General features: G+C 34.7%; 1 protein-coding gene across 1 annotated transcript; it reads right to left on the reverse strand.

The window, feature by feature from the left end:
- Positions 1-6,156: 6,156 nt before the first annotated feature.
- CtsL1 (cathepsin L) lies at positions 6,157-19,790 on the reverse strand. Its single transcript, XM_068761217.1, has 6 exons — positions 19,672-19,790; positions 18,431-18,633; positions 14,858-15,020; positions 8,897-9,102; positions 7,584-7,782; positions 6,157-6,639 (listed from the first exon to the last, which is right to left on the reverse strand). The coding sequence occupies exons 1-6, from the start codon at positions 19,762-19,764 to the stop codon at positions 6,478-6,480; spliced, it is 1,026 nt and encodes a 341-aa protein (XP_068617318.1). The 5' UTR covers positions 19,765-19,790; the 3' UTR covers positions 6,157-6,477.
- Between the last annotated feature and the right edge of the window lie 3,615 nt (positions 19,791-23,405).

The raw sequence follows: 23,405 nt of genomic DNA on the forward strand, positions 1-23,405 counted from the left end.
TTTTTGACTATGTTTAATCATAAACCTAGTTATACGCGATTTTCATTTAACGCGATTTTTTTTTTGGAACGTATCCCTCGCGTAAAGCGGGGTATTACTGTATTCTTAAAATAATTCGATAGAATGTAGCTTACTTTATTTCGGATAGATCTGACCTGTACGCACCCGGGGAGTACAGACAGATATGTCCATAGGCAGTCGACAGATATAAATATATTTAAATACCTAAAATATTTCGTAGTCATAATTGAAAACGTTTTATTTATAAATAAATCAATTATGTAAACTTACAAGCGGTTTGCATAATAATCTGGGTAAACGGTAAATAATAATAAACTTTTACTGCAATAAATATTTAAATACTTATCATTTTGTAATAATTCTTTTAACTTTACTAATATTATTATGTTCTTATACACTAGGGTTATGTATTATATCTGTTATATGACTCTTGTTTTTTAAGGCCAAATTCGGGTAAAATAAGTTATCAATTTTTATTCCATCTTTTTTTTCGTATTTCACATTATCTCTATTAATTCCTTTTACACTTCTTTCTTGCTTCTACTTCCTTCCTTCATCTACAATCCTACACCAGTTTTTTTACATTAATTATTACATATTCTTTATATATTTACATTCCAGTACGTTATTTTATATACTTTATTTTAATTTATTAACTTTTACAAGTCTAACCCATTTTTATATTCCTCGATCTGGTTTCATTTTGTTGCTATCTGTACGACTTTTCTGGTGAATTCTAGAAATGATGGACGCAAGGCTGTCGTTGCCCATGAAGTATGCGACTCTTTCTTCCTCTACCGTTTTCCCTAACTCAACCTTGAAGTCAAGGCGCACGGTGCACCAAGGTCTAGTCCACTTCCAGGTCACAGATGCACGAATGACTCTCCTCGAGCTTAAACCTATGCTTCAACATCTGGAACAGACACGTGTTCAGGTGAACTATAGCTAAACAAAGGCTAGTAGGGGTAGTTCCATATTCTTTTATAAGTGTCCCAATTTACACTTATAAAAGAATATGGAACTACTATTTATTTGGAAACTTATTATATTTTTAACTTATAATACATTTACTGCGTTAAAAGTAAATAAATAAATGAACATTATATATTCTAACCATTGATTTTTAGATATAATGTACCATATAGTAATTGACAGCAAATGAGTTAATATAAACAATCGTTCTGTATATTACAACTATAATTATCGGTAAGTGTGTCAAATTTAAACTATAGAAGTGACTTTAAAAGAGGTCAGGCATGATTCAATCTGAATATTTTATTTTGCAACCGTTTCGATAAGAATGATTTGGCGAGAAAAATAAATATCAATTATCCGGAATTGCTTAAAAATTTGTATGTCAGTAATATGTGACATTTCTTTGTTCGTTAATAAACGCGTATGAAAACACTCATCGTTTGTAACAATATTTACCTACGGATATAATGTATCGACACGTGACTCATGACAAAAATGGTGACAATACGTTATACGTTTCCGGAGACGGTGTCCGTATATTTAATATTACCATATTTAAAAGATTTCATCTATGTGCTGACTCATCATGATATCTCTGGAACCAATAAGCTTAGAGATTTGAAATTTGAAAGAAATATTCTTTATGATAAGTAGATATCAGCTAAGAATGGATTAATACGATATTACTCTCACAGAGGGGTTGAAAGGTTCATAAAAAATGCGTATTTTAACTTAGCCATTTTTTAGCATGTTAAAAATTTCCAGCATTTGATTTTTTTAAAATGACACCCGCAAACAGTGCGAATTATGTACTTGTTGACTATATTTATACGTTTCCTGAGACGGAGTCCGTTATTTTATTTAACACTAAAAGATTCCATTTATGTGCTGACTCATCATGATATCTCTGGAACCAATAGGCTTAGAGATTTTAAAATTAAAATGAATATTCTTTATGGCAAATAAATGCCAGCTAAGAATGAATTAATACGAAATTACCCCCACAAGGGGGTTGAGGAGTTCATAAAAAAGCGTATTTTAACTTAGCTAGAATATTTTTGGCATGTTAAAAATTACCAGCATATGATTTTGTAAAATGAAACCAATTAAAAGTTACACGCAAATTAAGTGGTGCATAGCTAGAATAACATATAACTATCTATCATATTTGAATATTCGAATAAATATTTCATAGATAAAAGATATAAAACTTTTTGTTTACCACAGACTATAAAAAACAAAAAATGCAATACGCATTTCTATTTAATAATAAAATGTAACAAAAATGTGAATGTAAAACACGTGTTGATTATATAAATTTTTTTACATAGTATTTAAAATATTCGATAACAATAATATTTATTGCGCAAAATTTAAAATTATTGTCGCATGGTTGGTGTTCCACTGCGCAGTTCGCTCACCCGACGACCTGCGGTCACGTGCCAGAAACGCTCCACTTATTTATAAATAAATAGTAATTATTCATGAACGATTATCTTTCGCTTAATCATATTGAAAGAATGTCAATATAACCTTATTACCTCAAATACAGACTGCGTCATTTGGTTGTTCGAATTTGAATTCTAACGCCTAAGAATGATTTTACATAAAAGTATTATGGCCGCAGTGGCCAGTACGGAGCGTGACACAGCAAATATTTATTAAACATACAGTTTCATTATTAAAAAGTATAATACCGCTAAATTACTTTTACTTTTTCTTCACAGGTCCGAGGCGTTTATCTTACGAACATATGAAAGACTTAATTTGACTCCAACAAGAGATATAATCCAAAGTTGAATAAGGAATTTTTAAATCTGTATTTCTACGAACTTCATACACGTCTAATAAAAGTAATTATAAAAAGATACGGATGAACTGGCCAGGAGATGCTCCAACATGGTGGTTTACGGCACGAGGTCTATCATTCTACTACCAAAACCGTCAAGATATGGAAGCAATGTCTACAGGCTCTTTTAAACTTAGATCCGTCAGTCGCGACCCCGACTGTGTTTGGCGACTGGGGTCTTAACTGGTCATGATTTTAACAAACATGGCAGAGACTGGTCCCCATGATACTCTGGCTTTACTGGCTTTATTTCCGAGATCGTCGGCAATATCAAGGGTCCGCTGAAATTCTATGGAAATCTCAAGAAGTTGGGTTAGGTTAGGTTAGCCGCTCGCGGAATGCCCGGCGTGGCAGTCGGAGCGGCGGATCCTGGCGGATGAGATCGGACAGGACCTTTACTTGCCAGCAGTCGTGTCGGCGATGCTGAACGGGTCATCGGCGTAAAGGGTCGTGGCCTCTTTCTGTGAGACCATCATGGTCCAGAAAGAGGCAGCCGAACGGGATCGGCAGAGGACAGATCCCGCTCGAAGACGACGCCGTCAGCGCAGGGATGCGCCTCACGACGGTCCTCCGGTGAATGGTGTTCCTCTACTATAAACGGGGCATTCGGAGTCGCGGGAGTTTAGGGTGGGGGCCCTAAACTCCCACCAGCTTCGGCGACTCTGAGGCTGATGATAGTTCAACGTGGTCTCGAACCATCATAATAGCACCACGAGGGTTTCGGGGGTAGTGTGAACCATACACGCATACCCTGGGACGGGCTATCTTAAATAGCACGGCGCGAGGGAAGACCGCGTGGCGATCCCTAACCGGGAGATACCACGGTCACCGAGGGGGTTTTAGTGGGTAGTAATCTCACATACCCCTGTCCTCCCCTCAGAGGCGGGGGGGGGGCATCTTGAACGTCCGGGAAATCCCCCCCCCCCGAAACCAAAAAAAAGGTTAGCCGCTCGCGGTAGATCGTATAGTTGCGGAAAATAATCCCTTGTTACATACGTAAATACTTATTGCATTTTTTTTATACATGACAACCTATATCTATAAATAATTAAAGTTAAGATGGACAGCATACCAGATGAGAAATGAATAAGATTATTAACAGAGTGGTATTCACGAGACAGTAAAAGAAGTAGAAAAAGACAGAATACAAAATAGACATTCAAAAAATAACGGGTCGTACGCAGATACGAATAGCAAAAAATAAAACGGAATGGAAAGTTTAAAACATGTCCATGCAGCCCGCCAAGTATTTCCAAAATTAAATTTATTTTATCGACTTTCTCCCATCAATATGTTACAAAATTAATTATAATAAAATGGAAGTACATACTAAACTGCAACAATTAATCAAATATGACCATATAACCGTGCGATGCACGATTAGAAAGCTATGTTTAAAAATTTTGGCAAATATTAATAAGTGTTACATATGCCCGTTGCTGCCCGTTGATTAAAAATGTTGCTCACCCCTGCCCTAGACGCACAACCATTCTTTGACAATATTTTAAAATATAATGTATTAAATAAAAACCAAATTTTTAAAAATATATCTTTAATAAAATTTAATTTATCACATGAGCAACACTAAACGCTATTAAATGATGAACATATTACTTATAATCAAAACAGAAACATTTCTTACACTTAACCTAAAAATACTAGACAATGGAACGTATGTTATTTTAATTTGTCATGATTTTTAACAAAAATAATTGAGATGAAACATTTATTTGTAATCGAAAACTAAATCGAAGCTTGTACAAAATTTTGTTAAATTATCAATTTAAAAACAAATATAGGTTATTTTAATATTTTCGACGCTATACATAACATGGATACGACATTTTTCGTAATTTCATGAATATATTTAAATGATTTATTTATTTCTTTACTAAAATCTGAATAGTTTCAGCGTCCAAAATATATGTAATGTATAAATGTGATATATTAGTTACAAATCTCAAAAGCATGTCCATATTAACATATACGTTTGAAAATCCAAAAAAAATTTCTTCTCTGAGTTCTTATTAGTTATGAAATCATTTACCGATCAGCATACACATGGATTTTTTATAATAAAGATTTTAGAAAAAAATATATTCATCTTACACATTGTTTAAATGCCTATATAAATGTCTTTGTTTAAAATTTTCTAAATTTTAGTTATTCCCCTAATAACACAAATGAGTTTAGTAAAACACGTATGAGTATACTCATATAACGCTTGATGAATAATTATTGTTTGTACACAATTGTTTTTTTTATAAAATAATCGATTATTATAATAAAAAATCGATTATTTCACAATACAATTGATGCATTGCACAGATTTAAAATAAATCTCACAGTACAGAAAAGACGCGTTATGGGGTAACATCTGTTATATATATAGTACCGCGTTATAGAGGGATTATAGTTGTTTATTGCGTTGTGATGAAAAGTAATAGCTTATCTATATTTAAAAATAACATGAAAGCCATTGCAAGTGTTTCAAAAGAAGTAATTTCTTAGTTATTTACATAGGTTTGTTTTAAAATTATTTCAATATATATTTATCTAAGTTGTGTTGGCTTACTATGGAATTCACTTTTGTATTTAAAAGATTCCAGTATGCAAATGAGTGAGAGGATAGATATATCTAATTATGAGTAGGCTTTTCGAAAACAATTGTACATTTATATGTCATCTATTGAAGCCTTCCATATGTTTTTTAATCAAAATTAAAAATGTCTGACGATATACTGTCGAAGGCAGCGCTAGGGTTGCAACGTGATGATTTTTGGGGGAGATTTATGCCTTACAGGGGGTGTTTATAATCGGACATGATAGAAAAATCTTGAATAATTGACATTTTTAAATAATTCTAAAAAAATATTGTACATGATAATGAAATTTTATGGTTTTATATGTCCTTTAATTCTAAGTGAAATAAATGTTGGTTATATTTAGTTTGAGTATAGGAATGATTAAGCTGTCTTTAACGACATTTTAAAAATATATTTTTTACATAATATACTATTAACTTATTCTTGGTTTTAACGCTTATCATAGTATAAAAACATTATATATCTTACATTTATATATAATCCATTTAACTCTTTTTTTATAAGGTCGATATTTGGAAACCCGTGGCATTTATGAAACGAAAATATATTGTATATATTCAATATTACATTGTCAAAATTGTAGATCATTATTTCGTTCTTAATGGTGAAAAGCTTTTTTACAAAGCCGTGTAAAACAAATCTATTCATTCTTAATGGTGAACAGCGTTATTTCAAACTCGTGTAAAAATGTATTCATTCTTATTAGTAAACTGGGTTTTTTCAAGTTCGTGTAAAAGATGTATTCATTCTTATTGGTGAACTAGGTTATTTCAAACTCGTGTAAAAGATGTTCTTTTTCTTTTTGGTGAACTGGCTTTTTCCAAATTCGTGTAAAAGATGTATTCATTATCATTGGTGAACTACGCTATTTCAAAGTCGTGTAAAAAAAAGAGTTGAGCGCACATTAAATACAAATATTAAATTAGGGTTGTAGATATTAGTAAAATTAAAATTGACCGAAATAGTTTTGAGATAGATTTGTCTATTGAAATGGTTCTCGAATATAGTCCGTCGTAGATTCGATGCTCAGACGAGCGGGTAGGATGCTGCACTGGCGATACCACAGTGGTTGTTACGGTTGCGCGCCATCTTGATATATCCCATGTCACCCCAGGAACGGCCCCATGAGTTCTTCACCAGCCAGTAGTCTCCGCCAGTCTCGTCGGTTCCGTATCCCACCACCAGTACCTGAGAATTGAATTATATCCATGTTATTTGTATACTTATATACGGAGTAACAATATAAAGTGTAAACTACAGGATGATTAGTGTAATGCTCTCAAGCTTTTATATCTACGTCCAATCATCCTGTATAATATCACTGGCCCATAACTTCTGATAGTAAAGCTTGTAAATAGTACAGATTATAAAAAAATATTTTAATATAATATATACTGATCCGAAATAAAAACAAATTATTCATCAATTGAAAAGACATAAGTTATATATTTATTTTGATTTTAAGCTTTTAAATTTACACTTATAATCAATCACACTATATAGAGACCAACTTAGACCTCAATCTATAAAGTTCACAGATTGATTGTCTAAGACAGAGTTCCCCAAACTTTTGTGTCGTAGACCCCTTGCTATGTTTTTCTGTGTTGGGTAGACCCCCTACTTACCTAATATTGATTTCCTGTAAATTTCTAACTGTAGTGAAGTTTAGTGTTAAAAACTTAAAGTAAAAACACATGTTAATTTATACATTTATTAGGTTTTTACGAGTTCAAAATGTATTGCGACCACAAAGCGAACCAACATCCTACAACTTACACAATTTTATAGACATATATAATACATTTTTTACTTCATAGGTACTTTTATAAATAATGTAAATGTTTTGATACTATAAGATAGTATGATGTAAGTAAATAGGTGCTATCAGTGTATGTGTTGAGATCCACTATCGTGAACCCCCATTTTCATTTCATGGACCCCCAAATTTTTTTTCGCTTACGTAGACCCCTTGCAGGTTGTCATAGACCCCTAGGGGTCGATATAGACCACTTTGGGAATCACTGGTCTAATAGATATTATCGTGTTTACAATATAAATGCAACTTCATTTATATTTAAATAAGTTCATTACACTAAATTTAAATTAAGAGGAGAAAAAGTTGGTTTTCTCACCCCATGATCCAGATTGGTGGAGGAGCAGTTCTCGTCGTAGTAGACGCCGTCGGAGTAGAACTGGAAGCTGTCCTGCGACGCGTCGATGGCCACGGACACGGGGCCCACGGTTGCCACGGCCTCCTTCAACTTCTCCTCGTCACCTTGCGGGATGTCGACGAAACCCACGTCTTCCGCACCGGAGTTCTTCGGATTGTATCTGAATATCACATTTATATTTTGATTTCATCTACTAAAGTATATGCATTAATCATCAAGTCTGCTGTTAGGCGCCAACTGCAAGGAAGATATCTAGCAAAGATAGCCATGATCACCGGTATTGCGTTGCCTATACTAAATCAATCAAGAAAGTAGTCCTGGAAAGAAGGATACTAGTCGGAAAAGATAAAGAAAATTCTGAGATAACAAATAAGCAATAAATATAAGTTATAATAATAACAGATAATAATTTTTTTTAAAACGCTAACTGCCTATTTACTTCTCTACCATACTATGGTTGTCTTTAAGAGATTGTGTCGTATGATAAGACCGCCCATTATAATTTTTTGTTTATTATCATGAATGTATTTATATGTATTCTAGCCTTTAAAAATTGTAAAGCAGAATTGTTAAAAAATACAGATGAGCAAATTAATAAAATAAAAAAATATATAAAGCAGTCCAGGAAGAAATGGTGAAGTAAAAGAGGTGATGTATGAATATTAATCGAATGAAAAGGAACTAGAAGCGAGTGAGAGAAATTAAGAAGGACGATAAGCCAGGAAATAAAATACAAAAGTGAATCGATTACAGCTATCACCCGATATACACGGTAGATACGTTCCTGAGAAAAACGTGTAAATCGAAAATTAAAAATTTTCAAGTTAAAACCGTGTAAATCGAAAAGCTTGCAGAAAATGCATAATTTTGCTATTTAACAGTTGTGATTTTTTTCAGTATTTTTAGGTGTACACAGAAATAAAAACTTTCTGAAACTATGAAACTTTCACTCAAATACAATTTTCCGTAGATAAAACTTTAATTTTATGCGAAGAAATACAGACACATTGTGCGTGTGCAGCAAGTCAGCACATAAGCTCGGGATTCCCCGTGAAATGTGTACACAGCACACGTGTTCAATCACAGTAGCATTTAGTAGAATGCGATAAAAAAAAAAACTTATTTGGAAAACCGTGTAAAAGCGAAACCGTGTAAAACAAGTATCGTGTAAATCGGGGGATAGGTTTATTTGAAAAATTGTCGCTGCATGCCTAAGACAGGGGATTGTGCGAGTTTCCCAACAGCAGGGACATTTAAAAAGATACTGAACTAACCTGCACTTATCATCGATGCCTTCATAAGGATAACTCTTCTCCGTGTCGATGCCGTGGTTGTCTTTGATGTACTTGAAGGCGTTGTCCATAAGACCGCCGTTGCAGCCGTTGTTTCCGTATGCTGACGAGCAGTCGATCAGGTTCTGCTCTGACAGCGACGTAAGGAACCCAGCCTTACGGAAGTGTTGACCCTCTAGAGCTCCCGTCTGGTGGAAAATAAATAAATAATAAAACTAACTGATTGTCAGACTGAAGTCAAACAAGAGAAGACTTTGAAACTGCACAGTCGGTCTTTCACTGCCCGGATTCAGTTACTTCTACCTAGTTTACTTAGTGGGAAGTCTACCTTCATACATATTCATCGTCATCATCATAACAGCCGATAGACTCTGTGTTTGGCACTAATCGGTGTAACATAGCTCCTGAAGATGCCCCGTGGAGTGGTGAAACACGTGTTGAGTGATTTGATGGTGGCGGTTGTGTGATTCGCATTGTTTGCCGCATGCGCATTTATCAGCGGGCTGGCGGGCGGTGCATTTGATTGCACGACTACCACTGCATGTGCGGAAGTGGCTAAATATTGGTCCATTTCTTACTCAGCCGATAGATCTCACACAGCTTGGCACAGGTTTCACTCGAAAATGGTCACAATGACTTGTCTTTCACTGCAACCTATTAATTAGTTTAGTGGAAGCGCTATCCAAGCCGCTACCATATGCTCGTGCATATATGTCATAAATATTTAGAAAATTTATTTTGTTTTTGTAAGAATAAAAATGTAAGTTTTTTTTTTATTATAATTATGTTCAAATTACGTTATTCTATAGCATGGTTGCATAGATTGCACAGACTTATTAAGACAAGAGGCCACTCGGGCAAATCATGAGCTGATGGCGCCCGGCCACCAGAAGTATATATTTCTCTCTTTTTAATTTTACAATACTTATTATACATTTTACCATTAATTACCTTCACATATGTATGCGTGTGAAATAATATATATATATATATATATATATATACATATATGTACATGTACATATACTATATGTCCGCGTGATTACTAGCACAGATAGTCAATTGACTTAGGGCGCAACGAGTTATTAATTAAACATTTTATGATTAATTAATGTCTTTATTAGTGATATTATAACAATAATAATTTAATTCTTAATATTTTTGTTGTTTAAATTTCTTTACGGAATGTTAGATTATTTTTTACAATAATCAAATTATATCTACATATGTAAGAGAAACGAGAAATCGATTTGCGAGTACAAAAAACTCTTTTGTTCGCGTCTGTACTCAAACACCGTAAACAAAGTGTAAGAAACATTCGACGGATGTCAACGAACTTGACAAAAGGTCGCACCGAATAACATTCAGCCAGAACAGTCGCCGCGACGCGAAACTAGCGCCACCATATATGTAACGTGACGATATCATAAGACAATCCGTTATTTCAGTTATTTGATGGAAATAATATAACTTATAACTGTTATAGTATTGTGCGGAATATATATTATTACATAATAGGCAGATTGATGACATAGTCAAATTCGGTAGAAGAAGAGGCATATGCCTTGGCAATTCAAGAATATTGAGAACCATAGACAAACGAAAATAACCATAGAAAATAAATATTTTCCCCCTGCGGTCTTAAGTTCGAATTTGTAAATGAAAAGACAAAAGTCACCATCAAAAATGGTTCTAAGGTTTTGATAACCCCGGGCAAACGTATACAGATTAAAAAGATATTTTATTTTTAGTCTATGACCCCCAAAAGTCGTACTGTTTGGCAACCTACTTATCTAACTTTGGTAACTGTAAAAAATTGTTATATAAAGATTTACAACTAAACTTCTAAACATCAAGAACTCCTGAACATTTCAACTTACCGGACTTGGAATTTTTTGATGAGTTTTTCCGGCACATTGTCCTAAACCTCAAGGCATTTAACGGTCTGTAGCGCTTGGGCAGCGACTTGAAATAAAATAATGTACCAACTAATGTATAATTGAGTAAAACTTACAAATTGTATTGTTTATATGTATAAATTTTAGCTGTATTTACCCATAAAAATATTGTAAATAATGATAAAACGTTGTTGTGATTCGCACTTAGGAGAAGAAAGATCCGTATCAAATAACGACAACTGTCTGCGTTTAGTAAAAGCGAAAAAAAAAAACACTAGCGATACAAATTAGAGTTTTATAAAAAAAAACATGAAATATCTATAAACATTTCACCTGCGATAGCAATTTTAGTCACGTCATAAAGTCCACTGTAACGATCTATTACGTGCTCGGAACGTAAACACCAAGCGGAAATGCCTCTCTAAACAAGTAATGTATTTTGTGAAATTCGTAATGATCGACATCGGTTAATTTTTTTTCTTTTTTATAGGTTCGATTTACACGTACGCCTACATAGATGTTGTTCATACAATATTAATATATTTAAATTATTTTTAATCGTATACAGGATGTTTGGTTATATTTGTAAAAGCTTTAAAAGGATGAATGTATAGTTTAAAAAAAACTATCCCCCCTATAGGGTATATATAGGTTTATAAATGTAATATAAAAAATATAAATGTTATATATTTCAAAATCACTTTATACAGGGGGTCTGTAATTATAGTTTTTTTTTTTTAAACTATACATTCATCCTTTTAAAGCTTATACAAATATAACCAAACATATTTGTATATATATGTATGTTAATATCAATATAGACATATATTATTATTTTTATATAGTTCGTTATCTCTGTCGCACGAAATACGACTGACAAAACGTCGAATAGGTCGGTATAGTGTGAGACAGAGATAGTGCTTTACGAAGCTCAAATTAGCCAATAATCTCTTTCTTAAAGTCGATGTGCAATATTTATCGCCGGGTAGTGTAAATTACTTAAAGAAATATACAAAAAAGAGATGTAGAATATTTAAAGAGGTGAATAATAAATAATATTTAATAATAATAATATTTAAAATCATTGCGTTTTTAAAGTATCTAAATATGTTTATCGCCGGGTACTGTAAATATATTTGTGATATATACTGTTATATATGTTTCAGTTCAATATAAATGCGGATGATCTGGCTTAAATGTTGCTGTATCTAATTTCCATTGCACGTGGATTTGATACTGCAGTCTGGTTTTTGTAATTACTCATCAATATTAGTCACATTTGCTTCAATATACCTATTATGAACAAATAATTTATTACTCATATAGTGTTGACGCTCCGTATCGCTGGCCACTGCGGTTACATTTTTTTAATATAGAATTTTTGCGCGTTCGAATTCAAATTTCGAATGTAATTCGAACAATGATTTGAATTTGGACGCCATTTGATCTACCATAGTTTTTTTATATCCTTTATAGGCGAAGCATTTGTTCTGTCTCGCCTGATTATAAACGATATGAGGATTTCGATGTTTGCCCAGAAGAAACCTACTCACTCTTGTCTTGAAGACTTCTTAGTTACAATTGTCTGGAAATGCCGATAAAGGTTGTTTCACTCCTTGACTGTTCACAGTTTAAAAGTATTAGCAAAACGCTTAGTGCGAAATCGTATGTCTTGTCCGATTGCACTCTCCAATATGCTGATAAACTGGCAACTTTCGTGTTCAATCGTGTTCATGTCGAAATTGTAAATCACCTTATTCGATCACCACTGACTCTTATCACACTCGTCAACCTCCACTCGCTAACATGTGACAATCACCTCGAAGTAGGAACAGATGTGTTCTCAAGCAGTACTTCATTATACAGGAGGTTTAAAGAGTGGAGTTTTTATATTTTTACGCATTATTACAATTTATAATTTCGTCCCGTAAAAGATGGCAGCATCTACATGACTAATGGCGTTCGAATTTCAAACGGAATTCTAATTCGAATGCGCTATAATTATTTAAAATTAAAAAGTATTGTGATCGCAGTGGCCAGGAAAAACTGAACGTGGACGCAACACTAACTAGATATTTAGTGATAGGTATTTTTTTTTCGGAAATTTGTGTCGAACGTTTATATAATTTAGGCATGTGTTTTAAATTACGGAATTTTAGAATATTATTCCGGAAATGATAATTGACAGTTAATAATGTTGACATATTTAAAAATGTCATTAACACTAAACATACCATAATGGGTCAAATGACCTATTTTGAACTTAGCATTGAAAATACACGTATCATCTTTTTGATTTGTACATTTTTATTGACTTTTCCTTAGAAATCTATCTGCAATTGTTATACTTTTTTCTTTTTCTTCCTTATTACTATTCAATTTAATTATTTCCATCCAAACAACCATATTTCATACATTCAAGCATGAAATATAAAGTCGGGTCATTTGACACGCTATGGTAGAAATAGGTACCTAGTAAGTACTGGTATGATTAGTGTTAATACTGCTCGAAGCGTCAAATATGTTATCGGTAGTTAAATAAAGAATGTATTTTGTTAGTTTTACGGCTTATTGTGTTCGGTATAAATATTTCAGTTATTTTCCTTGTATTCTTCAACAGAAATGATCGTTGAATGTTTTTACATAAACTGACGTGATTGCTTCGGTCTGCAATTATCTTGATAAAAAATTTCAAAACAAGTTTTAGCCTCGCTTGCTTTGCGTACTTGTAAAGTTGTATAGTAAGTCCTGTTTTAGTAACAATAGAGTACAAATTTGATTAATTCCAAATATGTTTTTGTAGACTATATTGAAGATACCTGCTATAGTGTGCGCGGAAGTGCAACTGACAAAACTAACAAGAAATATTTGGATTGACATGACTTAAAAGTCCTCGGAAGGATAAGATTATCATTAATACTTCAGCCTTAGGATGCCCACAGCTGAACATTGGCCTCCCAGCGGTATGTACCTAGTTTAGTTTTTACCGCCACCAAAGATGTCTATGTGGGTAATACCATAATTGGTACGCTTGGTAGATGGGTTGGCGATGGGTGGCGATCGCAGTGGGATATGTTACGCATAGGGACGCTGATGCCAATCCTTGGAAACTAGTTTGTGAGCGGTGGCAATCCGGAATTCCGGAAATCGAACTCGCGACATACGATCACATGTCTCAGTTCTACCGGGGAGATGCCACTGAACAATTTTAAGTATCGTTGAAAATTATCAAATATAAAAACTATAGGAGAGAGAGAGAGAGAGAGAGAGAAGCTCAATCCGGTCCGAGCCGAGGCTCTCTAACGAGCTTGTTGAGCTTCGATACCTTAAAAAAGGTTTAAGCCTTAATAGCCTGATTTACGAAAGTGATTTTTTTTAATATTACTGTGTTTGCTTGAGGGTCTAGATGAAGGGAGAAATAGATTTTTTTTTATTTCGTTGCAAATAATATTATACAACAGTAAAATTCGTACAGCCAACATATAAAAAAAAACTAATAGTAATGTGAACATTGGGTTTAAAAGATTGGTATCAAAATTGACACTCTAGGCTATTAACGGTTAATTGTAATCACCCTCTGCACTCTGCTGATTTACACTGACGAGATTTATAAATGCCACTTGAGCAACAATGTACTGGACATAAAACAGAAGATATCTTTTTAAATGGAATGTTCACCTACCTCTACCCTGGACCAAAATACATCAATAAACATATGTAATAATATTGCTATATAAAAAGCCGCCATATGTGAAAGTTCCCGCGGACGTCGTCACATCGCTTAACCTTTTGTTCGTCTCGCCCACTCGTCTCGCTCACTCGCACGGCGTGCACGATACGCGCTCTTGCTTGCTCTTGGCAGGTAGCCAAGACGCAGCACGTGCGCCCGCGGCCGTTGGAGTTCTCGGGGAGTCGGATTTGAGCCATGGTTCGATGCGCAACCGCGCGTAGGCGAATTATTCATTTTCCGCGTACAAATTGTTTTAATAATTAAATAAACGTTTTTCCACGTCACACATAAGATATAACAATGTACGGTACTCACAGCGCTGAAAGACCAGCAGGATCCACACTTGCCCTGGTCCTTGATATCTGTGACGGCACCATTCTTGCGCCAGTCCACCTGGTCCGGCACCTGCACGTTGGCTGGCGAGATGAAGGTGGCTCCAACAACCTCCACACCCTTGCCGTATAGTCCCTTGTTGTGTCTGTAATAAAACAACCACTGTAGTCTTATATATGGTATTTATATTCAAACGGCCTAAAGTTCCTTTACTTGTTGATCAAACTTCAGATAATCAGGAATTAAGTAAGGTTACCTAAAGTACATGTAATAAAGGTTTTATAGTGGCGACCACAAGCTGGTACACGCGACGTGGGCAGGTACTCCGCTAGCTTTAGTAACACTTTTAAGTTAACACTTTAGCCTGGGTTCACTCGAATAGGACATTGGATTCGCGGGCGTTCAGGATGGAGGTCTTCATCGTCCACTCAGTGACAACCTGAGTAGTGAAGCAACACGAAGTGGTCTTATGTGCGTACAACAAGGATGCCACGAGAAGCACAACTTCCTCCCGGGACTTCTCTTCAGGGATAGCTGAAAATTCCGAACGAGATACAGCAATTCCCCCAAGGGTACCGAAGATGACCACTGAAAGGCCAAAAGTGGGTAGGAATCCCACATAACTCTGTCCTTTCCCCAGGGGGCAGGGTATCTAGTGTTTATCCAGATATACCCCCGATACCAAAAAACCCACCTTGCTAAGTAGACTGACGACATAGTCAAGGTCGCTGGAAACCAGTAAGACTGGTCATTGTATCCATTTTTGGGAGAGTCTTGTGTTTATCATGATGATATAAGACATCCCCCCCACAATGACGCAAATAAAAAAAACATTTCGTATTTTAAAAATACATTGTAAATTAAGAACACATTGAATTAAAAAGGAATACAGACATACAGGTTCTGTAATGATGATTATGAATCGGAAAGCGAGGAAGACGAATGAGATGATGGACAGAGATACATGATAATAAGATATAATCCTATCATACATGTGTCTAAATACATCATTTCAGACAAAGAACGCCCACTGCTGGGCATATGCCACCGCTTTAGATTTTACATGTATTTTTTAAGATCACTGCTATTCAAGTAAATAAATTCTATACACCATGTGACATCACAAAAATTTTTGATCACCAAAAATGGCTTTAGCGATGATGATGTAAGAAAGATATGACCTTGACATTGATTTTGTCTAGACATTATTATATAGGACACTATATAATAAAACTTAAGTATACACACACACACACACACATATATAAATATATATATATATATATATATATATATATATATACACACGTATATATATTATAAACCTTAATAGCATTAAGAAGCCGGAAAACTTTGAAATATTAAGACGTATTAGTAATATGTTTTTTATTGTGTTCATATTTTCAATCAAGTGATATAACAATGCTGTCTTGATGATACCTAGAGGTGATTAATTATAGGTGTAAAACCATATACATTTATTTACGATCATCCTGTATAAAGCTGAATGCTCTGAAATGTTACATTGTTTTTTTTTTCAATTGAAATGCGATAGACCAGCAGCTTTTTGCAGTACAAATAATTATTTTTTACTTGTAGTAATTCGAATTTCGTAAATGCTATATATTATTACATTATCATCACGGTATTTATGATTTCTGAAGCCATTGATTTTAGTAATGTTGCAGCCACATATATTGACAACTCATAACACCGGAACGCGTGTACAGGTACACTCAGCTCTAAATAAATGATCATATATCTAATATATAGAATTCTCGTGTCACGGTGTTCGAACTTGAACTCCTCCGAAACGGCTTGACCGATTTTTACCAAATTTTACATGCGTATTCAGTATGTCTGAGAATCGGCTACTATCTATTTTTCATACCCCTAAGTGATAAGGGTTGTTCACCCTTAAAATTTATTTTTTTCACGAAATTTTTTGTTTTTATGATACAACATACAAAAATACATACAACCCTAAATTTTCACCCCTCTTCGATCAACCCTTATCTTACATTTGTTAATTAAAAACTTTAATTTTTTTGCAAAACAACGTTTGCGGGATCATTTAGTATTATATAAATAATTAACTTTATGTCTGACTTTCACAGATTAAAAAACCATATCGATGTATGGATTGTTTATTAATATTGCCGTAAAAAATTCGTAAATTATTAGGTATATCCGCGGGTACGTTTTTGGTGCAAAAATTGCCATTTTTTTAGATTTTTAATTAGGTATATAACACAGGAACGCGTGCGCAGGTACACTCAGCTAAAAATAAAATGACCATTTCTATTTTTAACATACCACGAGTTCTTCGGATGTATAAATAACCAATAATAAGTACGAAGTTCACAAGCCCTAAGGTCAAACGCGATGTCTGTTAAAGTCATACGTTTCAATAAATCACTGATAAGCGTTATCATAATGAGGTCAATTATTATTCGCAATTGTATTTTACGCATTACGAGCGGGGCGTTGGACGGATTCATTACCGGGTTCGTTCGATAATGTAATTATTTTTTATTACTGGCAACATTGTACATTAAAAAAATAGATTTCTTTTCAATTATGGCAATAAATTGTTATTGCTCCATTTTGTATGATATGAGTAGAGTAAATATGTATTTAAAGTTTCATAATGATTTTAAAACAATAAATGGAATTAGAAAAATGTAAATAATAGTATCATATAATTAGCGAAATCGGAAAATAATGTCATTTCTAGCGACATATTTTTACAGAAAAACCGATTGATTTGTTACCGCTCCTACATTGATTTGTATACTAGATGACAAAAGGTTGTTGATAACGAATGTGAATATATTGTTTATTAGAAATAGAAACTCATTAAAAATGTAGTCGTGTGAATTTAACTTAAGAAAGCGGCATTACTTTTCGATCCCCAAAATACATATATATATAATCCTTGTCATACAATGGCCTCTTAATCCGATGAAACTGTCGTATGTAGCAATCCGATCCTAACCCTCCCCCCCTCCAGGGAGTCCTAGAGCTTCGGTAGTTTTAGGTTTTAGGCTGTCTCTGTTCATTTCAATGTTAATTTTTTTAGTCCGTAAATGCCCACTTCAAGGCATTAGTCTCTCCCAAAGATATGTATGGCAGACATATCATAATCACCACGCTTACAGGTAGACGATCGCACTATGGTATTCTATTGGCATCTTCCAGAAGCTTGTTTGTGAGCAATGGCAAAGAAGACTATCCCAGGAATCGAATCAACCACCTATATACATACATATATATATATATATATATATGTGTGTAATCTGATGATTGAACTCCACTTTTAAGACACCTTTATCCTTTCTTCATCTCAAAGTTACATGGGTTCCAAACACGCCCTGTTCTGAGAAACGTCAAAAAAAACCTGTCAGTTTTTTTCATAATTGCTTCTATTGATTTTTTTTTGTTTTAAATAAATTATTATTCATGGCGTGTTTATCGAATAAAGAGTTTTTACTGTAAATATATTTAGAATTTTTGGGAGACATATAGAAGGGTTAATATTATAGATAAACTCACTTGGTTGTCTTGTTGAATCCGTTCATGGTGTGGACGAACTCATGGTGCAGCATGTCGCCATACTTGTTCTGCTTGAGGCGGAAGCTAGCTTGACCCTGGGCGAACTTCTGGTTGTGCTTGGCGATCTTGTGTTTGTTCTCGGCGTATATCTTCATACGGAATTTATCCTCCACTTCGCTGTCGTACTGTTTTTGGTGCTCCATCTGTTAGGAGGGCCATAACAAGTTGTTACCATATTACTTCACTTACTTTTATAACTTGTATTAACAACTTCGCTGCCGGCGCGTGACGCTTATCGACCAACTTATATGAGTCAGCACTGCTCTTGAACATTCTAAATAGGTTGGCTGCAATATGAGCACAGGAAAGGGTCCGACGCGTGCCATGAAACGCGGCACTGATAGAGAGAATTCCTTTCGCAGTGCCGGTCTCGCGCCGGTGCGTGATGTTTTTATTTACCCTTTTTTTATTTTAATTACGTTAATTATGCAAATAGAAATTATTTAAACATTTGAATCCTTCTAAACTAAAAAGAACAATAAATATAGTTGGCCTCTGACTGGCTCCCATATTCAAGACACTGGCAGTGAAGTTATTTCTGCGATTTCACGTCATTCTTGTAACAAGTGTTAACCTATAACGCGGTTATTTTTGACTTCATATTTCATGAACACGCAAAACGACGTCCACTGTTGGACATAAGCTTGCATGTTGGCATGCAGCCTTGAAACTATATTTCTTTTAACATGCAACCGGAGGCTGTTTGGGGGTGAAAAGGTTCTGGATTGACAATCACGAGCCGGTAGAAGGCTTGAATAGGCTTCTCTTTACGTGGATTGAGCACATAGTTAAGATACGGCAGCGCAAAATTATCTAGGCCATCTTTGGCCTACGCCTTGCAGTTAATATAGGCTGGAATGATGATGATGAAATATGTAATGACTTCTTTAATTCATCATTTCTCGTACGCCTACACATTATTTAAACTAGTGATATGCACATAACGCGTTATACGAAAATGTTCGAATGTCTAATGTGTTATATTAGGTATTATTTTATATCTTTCACGGAATTACAATTGCAATGCATATTTAATTGTACAATTCTTAGGTTAGTAAATCAAAGAAGTCATTTTATCAAAAAGTTACAGTTTTATGTTAATATTATTGGATTGTTGTGTTAAAATAGCTTTCGGCACAGATCACTCTGAGGAATGATTTTCTATTACATTCTATTATTACCTTAAATGCAATCCATTCTTCCTTGATCAGATCGAAGAAGGAGACAGCGCTGGCTGCTGCCACTACGCAAAGAAGCACGAACAATGCCCTCATGGTAGATCTGTAATAAGATTATATGTTTAATGCATCTGGTATTATCAAGTCCTAGCAGATGAATGAACTATCACTGCTGTCCAAGTGTCATTTTCAGGTAGCGTGTAAAGTGGGCGCAGAGGACATCTAGCTCTTCACTTTTAAAATAGAAAAACCCGAGGACTCGCTTATGTTACCGGATTTGTAAGAGGGCTTCATTAGATCGCTTCAGTGAACGCGAGGAGTGACTAGAGTCAAGGGCCCCCTAAAAAGGAGAGGGCAGAAATAGTAATTCAATGCAAGTCAGTATATCTAACTTGACTTGTAGTTTTAACATCATCTGGCTGATGGAAATCTAATATATAAAATTCTCGTGTCACGGTGTTCGAACTTGAACTCCTCTGAAACGGCTTGACCGATTTTTACCAAATTTTATATGCGTATTTAGTAGGTCTGAGAATCGGCTACTATCTATTTTTCATACCCCTTAGTGATAAGGGTTGTTCACCCTTAAAAATTTTATTTTTATTTTTTTGACGAAATTTTTTGTTTTTTTTTTTATAATACAACATACAAAAATACATACAACCCTAAATTTTCACCCCTCTACGATCAACCCTTATTTTTAAATTGAAAATTAAAATTTTTTTTTTTTGCAAAACAACGTTTGCGGGATCAGCTAGTAAGCTATAAAACCTGTAGAAAGGCTGTATGTTGTATTACGAAGAACTTAACAAATGTCAAGCTTATTGATGAATGTCTTACATTGCGCTGTCGACTCCAGCCGTCATCTGTTTTGAGTTCCGTGTTTTTTTTATTATGATCTATACATGTGGGAATCATCCATCTTTTAAGCCCATAGTTGCCCACTGCAAGGCCTCCCCAAGAATATCTGTGAGGGATATAGTGTCATCGCCTCGCTTGACAGGCGGGTTGGCGATCTTAGTGCGATATGGTACGCAGAGGACGATGCTACTAATCCTCTGAGAACTTGGACTTACGAATGGAAGTCTCAGTCCCCTACCGCTGGACTACCACTGCCATATTCCGATGACGGAGGTTAAGAGCCACTCCCACCAAACCAGTTTTACCGAGTAGCAATCGACTCACTTTTTTCTTTACTATAATTTTATAGTATCCATGGCCTTAAAGGAACTCCCTTTAGATAGCAACACCCGAGGCATCCCTCGTAAACCTCTAGTGCAGGGCTTCTTAAACTTTTGTCATTCACGACCCCATATATGATTGCAAGTTTCTTAACGACCCCATACAAATATAAAAAAAATATTTTTTTTGATGATTTATTTACTATGTAACAATATGCATATACATATGAAAATATACAGTTTTAGAATTCGTTTTAAAACATACAAAAATCTAAAATTTAAAATTGCACAAAAAATTATAAAATTGTATGTATATTAGTTTGACATTAAAATCCCTCGACACCTGAATTTTGCCACGCGACCCCGTTTGGGGTCGCGACCCATAGTTTAAGAAGCCCTGCTCTAGTGCATATTTATATGACATTAATCATAACAAAGTTCAATATTACATCTTATGACATTAAAAATATTTCTTATATTAACCTGTTACATATTTACTAGATATACCCGCGACTTCGCATAGGAATTAACAAAAAAATAGTTTAATTTTTTTGTTTAAGAATTTTTCTAATATAAAAATGGCCTAAGCTACTCCTATCACATCGGCTACCTGCCGGTATGAGTTAAGTCAAATTCGGTTCAGCCATTTCAGAGAATATCCGAAAAAAAAACAGACAGACAAAAAAAAATTGATTTTGATATATGTACAGTATATATATTCATTTGTATTTAGTAAAATCGGTTATTTTATTATTACAAACAGACACAACAATTTTATTTATTTGCATATATATACACGTTTGCTATATTATAAACAGCCTGTATAGATAGAGGAAAATGAATGAGATATCGCACGATTTGCGTGTTTAAATTTAAACGTATCGTTATATATAACCTTGACAATATATTGTAAACATTTCTATACAATAATATTTACGTCTGAGTCTTGTGTCTTTCTTATAGTACACCAATACCTCACTTTACGTCGTATTTACGTTCCAATAAAACACGACGCAAATTGAAACGCCGCAAAGTGTATTAAGATTTTCTATAGCAAACCATGTAAAGATCGAACATAGGTTCCAGGGTCACGAAAATACTGATTTTTAAAAAGAAAATTGAACGAAGTAAAAATTTATAAAACAAAAATAATATAACTCTGCCAATAAATAATTGGAATATTATTAACCTTTTTTGTAACCAGAAACAGCACGTAAAAACTTGTATAAATTTGTTATTCTCTTTTTTAAAAAAGCACAACGCACTATATTACAACACACTACGTTATTGAAACTGAACTCCAAAATTAGCAAAACAAAGTGAAAATAAAACTATTTAAATTGCGTTGATTTTTATTTAGAAAGGGAATCCCCGAGTTTTGATGGCACGGAGCAATTAGAAACCAGTGTTGCCATTTTTAAAAAAATTTAAGTCTCGAACCCAAAATAACGCAACATCGAAAATTTAACGACGCACAGTGCAAGTTAGTACTAATTAAGCAGCGACGCAACTTTGAAAAAAACACAAAATGAAACGACGCAAAGCGAGGTATTGGTGTATTTGAATTATGTAGACGCGAAGTGGAAAGGCCACGATAGTCAAGGTTAGGGGAAGTCGATAGATACAGGCAGCGCATGATGATGTCGAGCGATACGGGGTCATCTTGGGGATCTTTGGGGGTAAGTCTACGTCTTGCTGTGGACGTCTATCTCCTGACACATTGATAATGAAAAAATTATCGATAATTTTTAGGTAGTCAAATATCGTCATTAACCCTTTCCTTACCGCAGTACGTTCCACCGAAGTGCACTACTGAACCATGTGCGCCGCAAAGTGTTCACATTGCATGACAGTAAACAGATGTTCGAATTTTCTCATTTGTGTTAACATGTTTAAAGATAAGAAAAATAGAAGTTAGGATAATTGTTAGTAATTTATTTGGCTGTGATTAATCTTAAAACAGGGATCTACATATAAGCCCACATTACAAGGTGGATGCCGGCTCACTCCGGCGCTGGTAAAGAAAGGGTTAACGGACTTCGTTGTGAAGAACACGTTATTCCAATTTTAAAATTATTCGAATTATTTATCAAAATATCGATTTTAATGCTGTTTCGATTCAAAGACCGTATCGATTTTCGGATTATATTTGTAAGGAGCGATTCTCCGAAAGCCTAAGCTGAACTGTTCTGGTGAGAAAGAAGAAGTAGCAGGGGCGGCTCTGGCTCGTGTAGCGCCCGTGTGCAATGAAACCCTGGCGCCCCTAGGCCAAACCCCCCCTCCGGCTAAAACTATTAACTTTTCCGTCGTACAAGAAAGTTTTTTCATATTCCAACAAGCTATTTTATAAGTAGGTATAGCGTACAGTATGATAATAGTTACGGCCTTTCTTCTTATGACGGCAGAATAACACTCATTGTTATTATGTCTGTAACACATCTCTGTTGCGAAACTAAGCGAACATGACGGTCCAAGACGATGCTCTTAGCTGTCTCAGGGGGCGCCCTGAGACGGAGGCGCCCGTGTGCAACACACACCCTGCACTATAGGTTAAGC

This window comes from Battus philenor, unplaced genomic scaffold (assembly GCF_028537555.1).
Source record: "Battus philenor isolate CCGP_79_NKW_IND1 unplaced genomic scaffold, ilBatPhil1.0.hap1 SCAF_14, whole genome shotgun sequence".
Classification (NCBI taxonomy): domain Eukaryota; kingdom Metazoa; phylum Arthropoda; class Insecta; order Lepidoptera; family Papilionidae; genus Battus; species Battus philenor.

Coding starts and splice junctions, on each gene's coding strand:
- CtsL1 (XM_068761217.1), bottom strand. CDS start 19,764: ATGAGGGCATTGTTCGTGCTTCTTTGCGTAGTGGCAGCAGCCAGCGCT. Junction 18,634..19,671: donor AAGAATGGATTGCATTTAAG/GTAATAATAGAA, acceptor CCCTCCTAACAG/ATGGAGCACCAAAAACAGTA. Junction 15,021..18,430: donor GGATTCAACAAGACAACCAA/GTGAGTTTATCT, acceptor GTTTTATTACAG/ACACAACAAGGGACTATACG.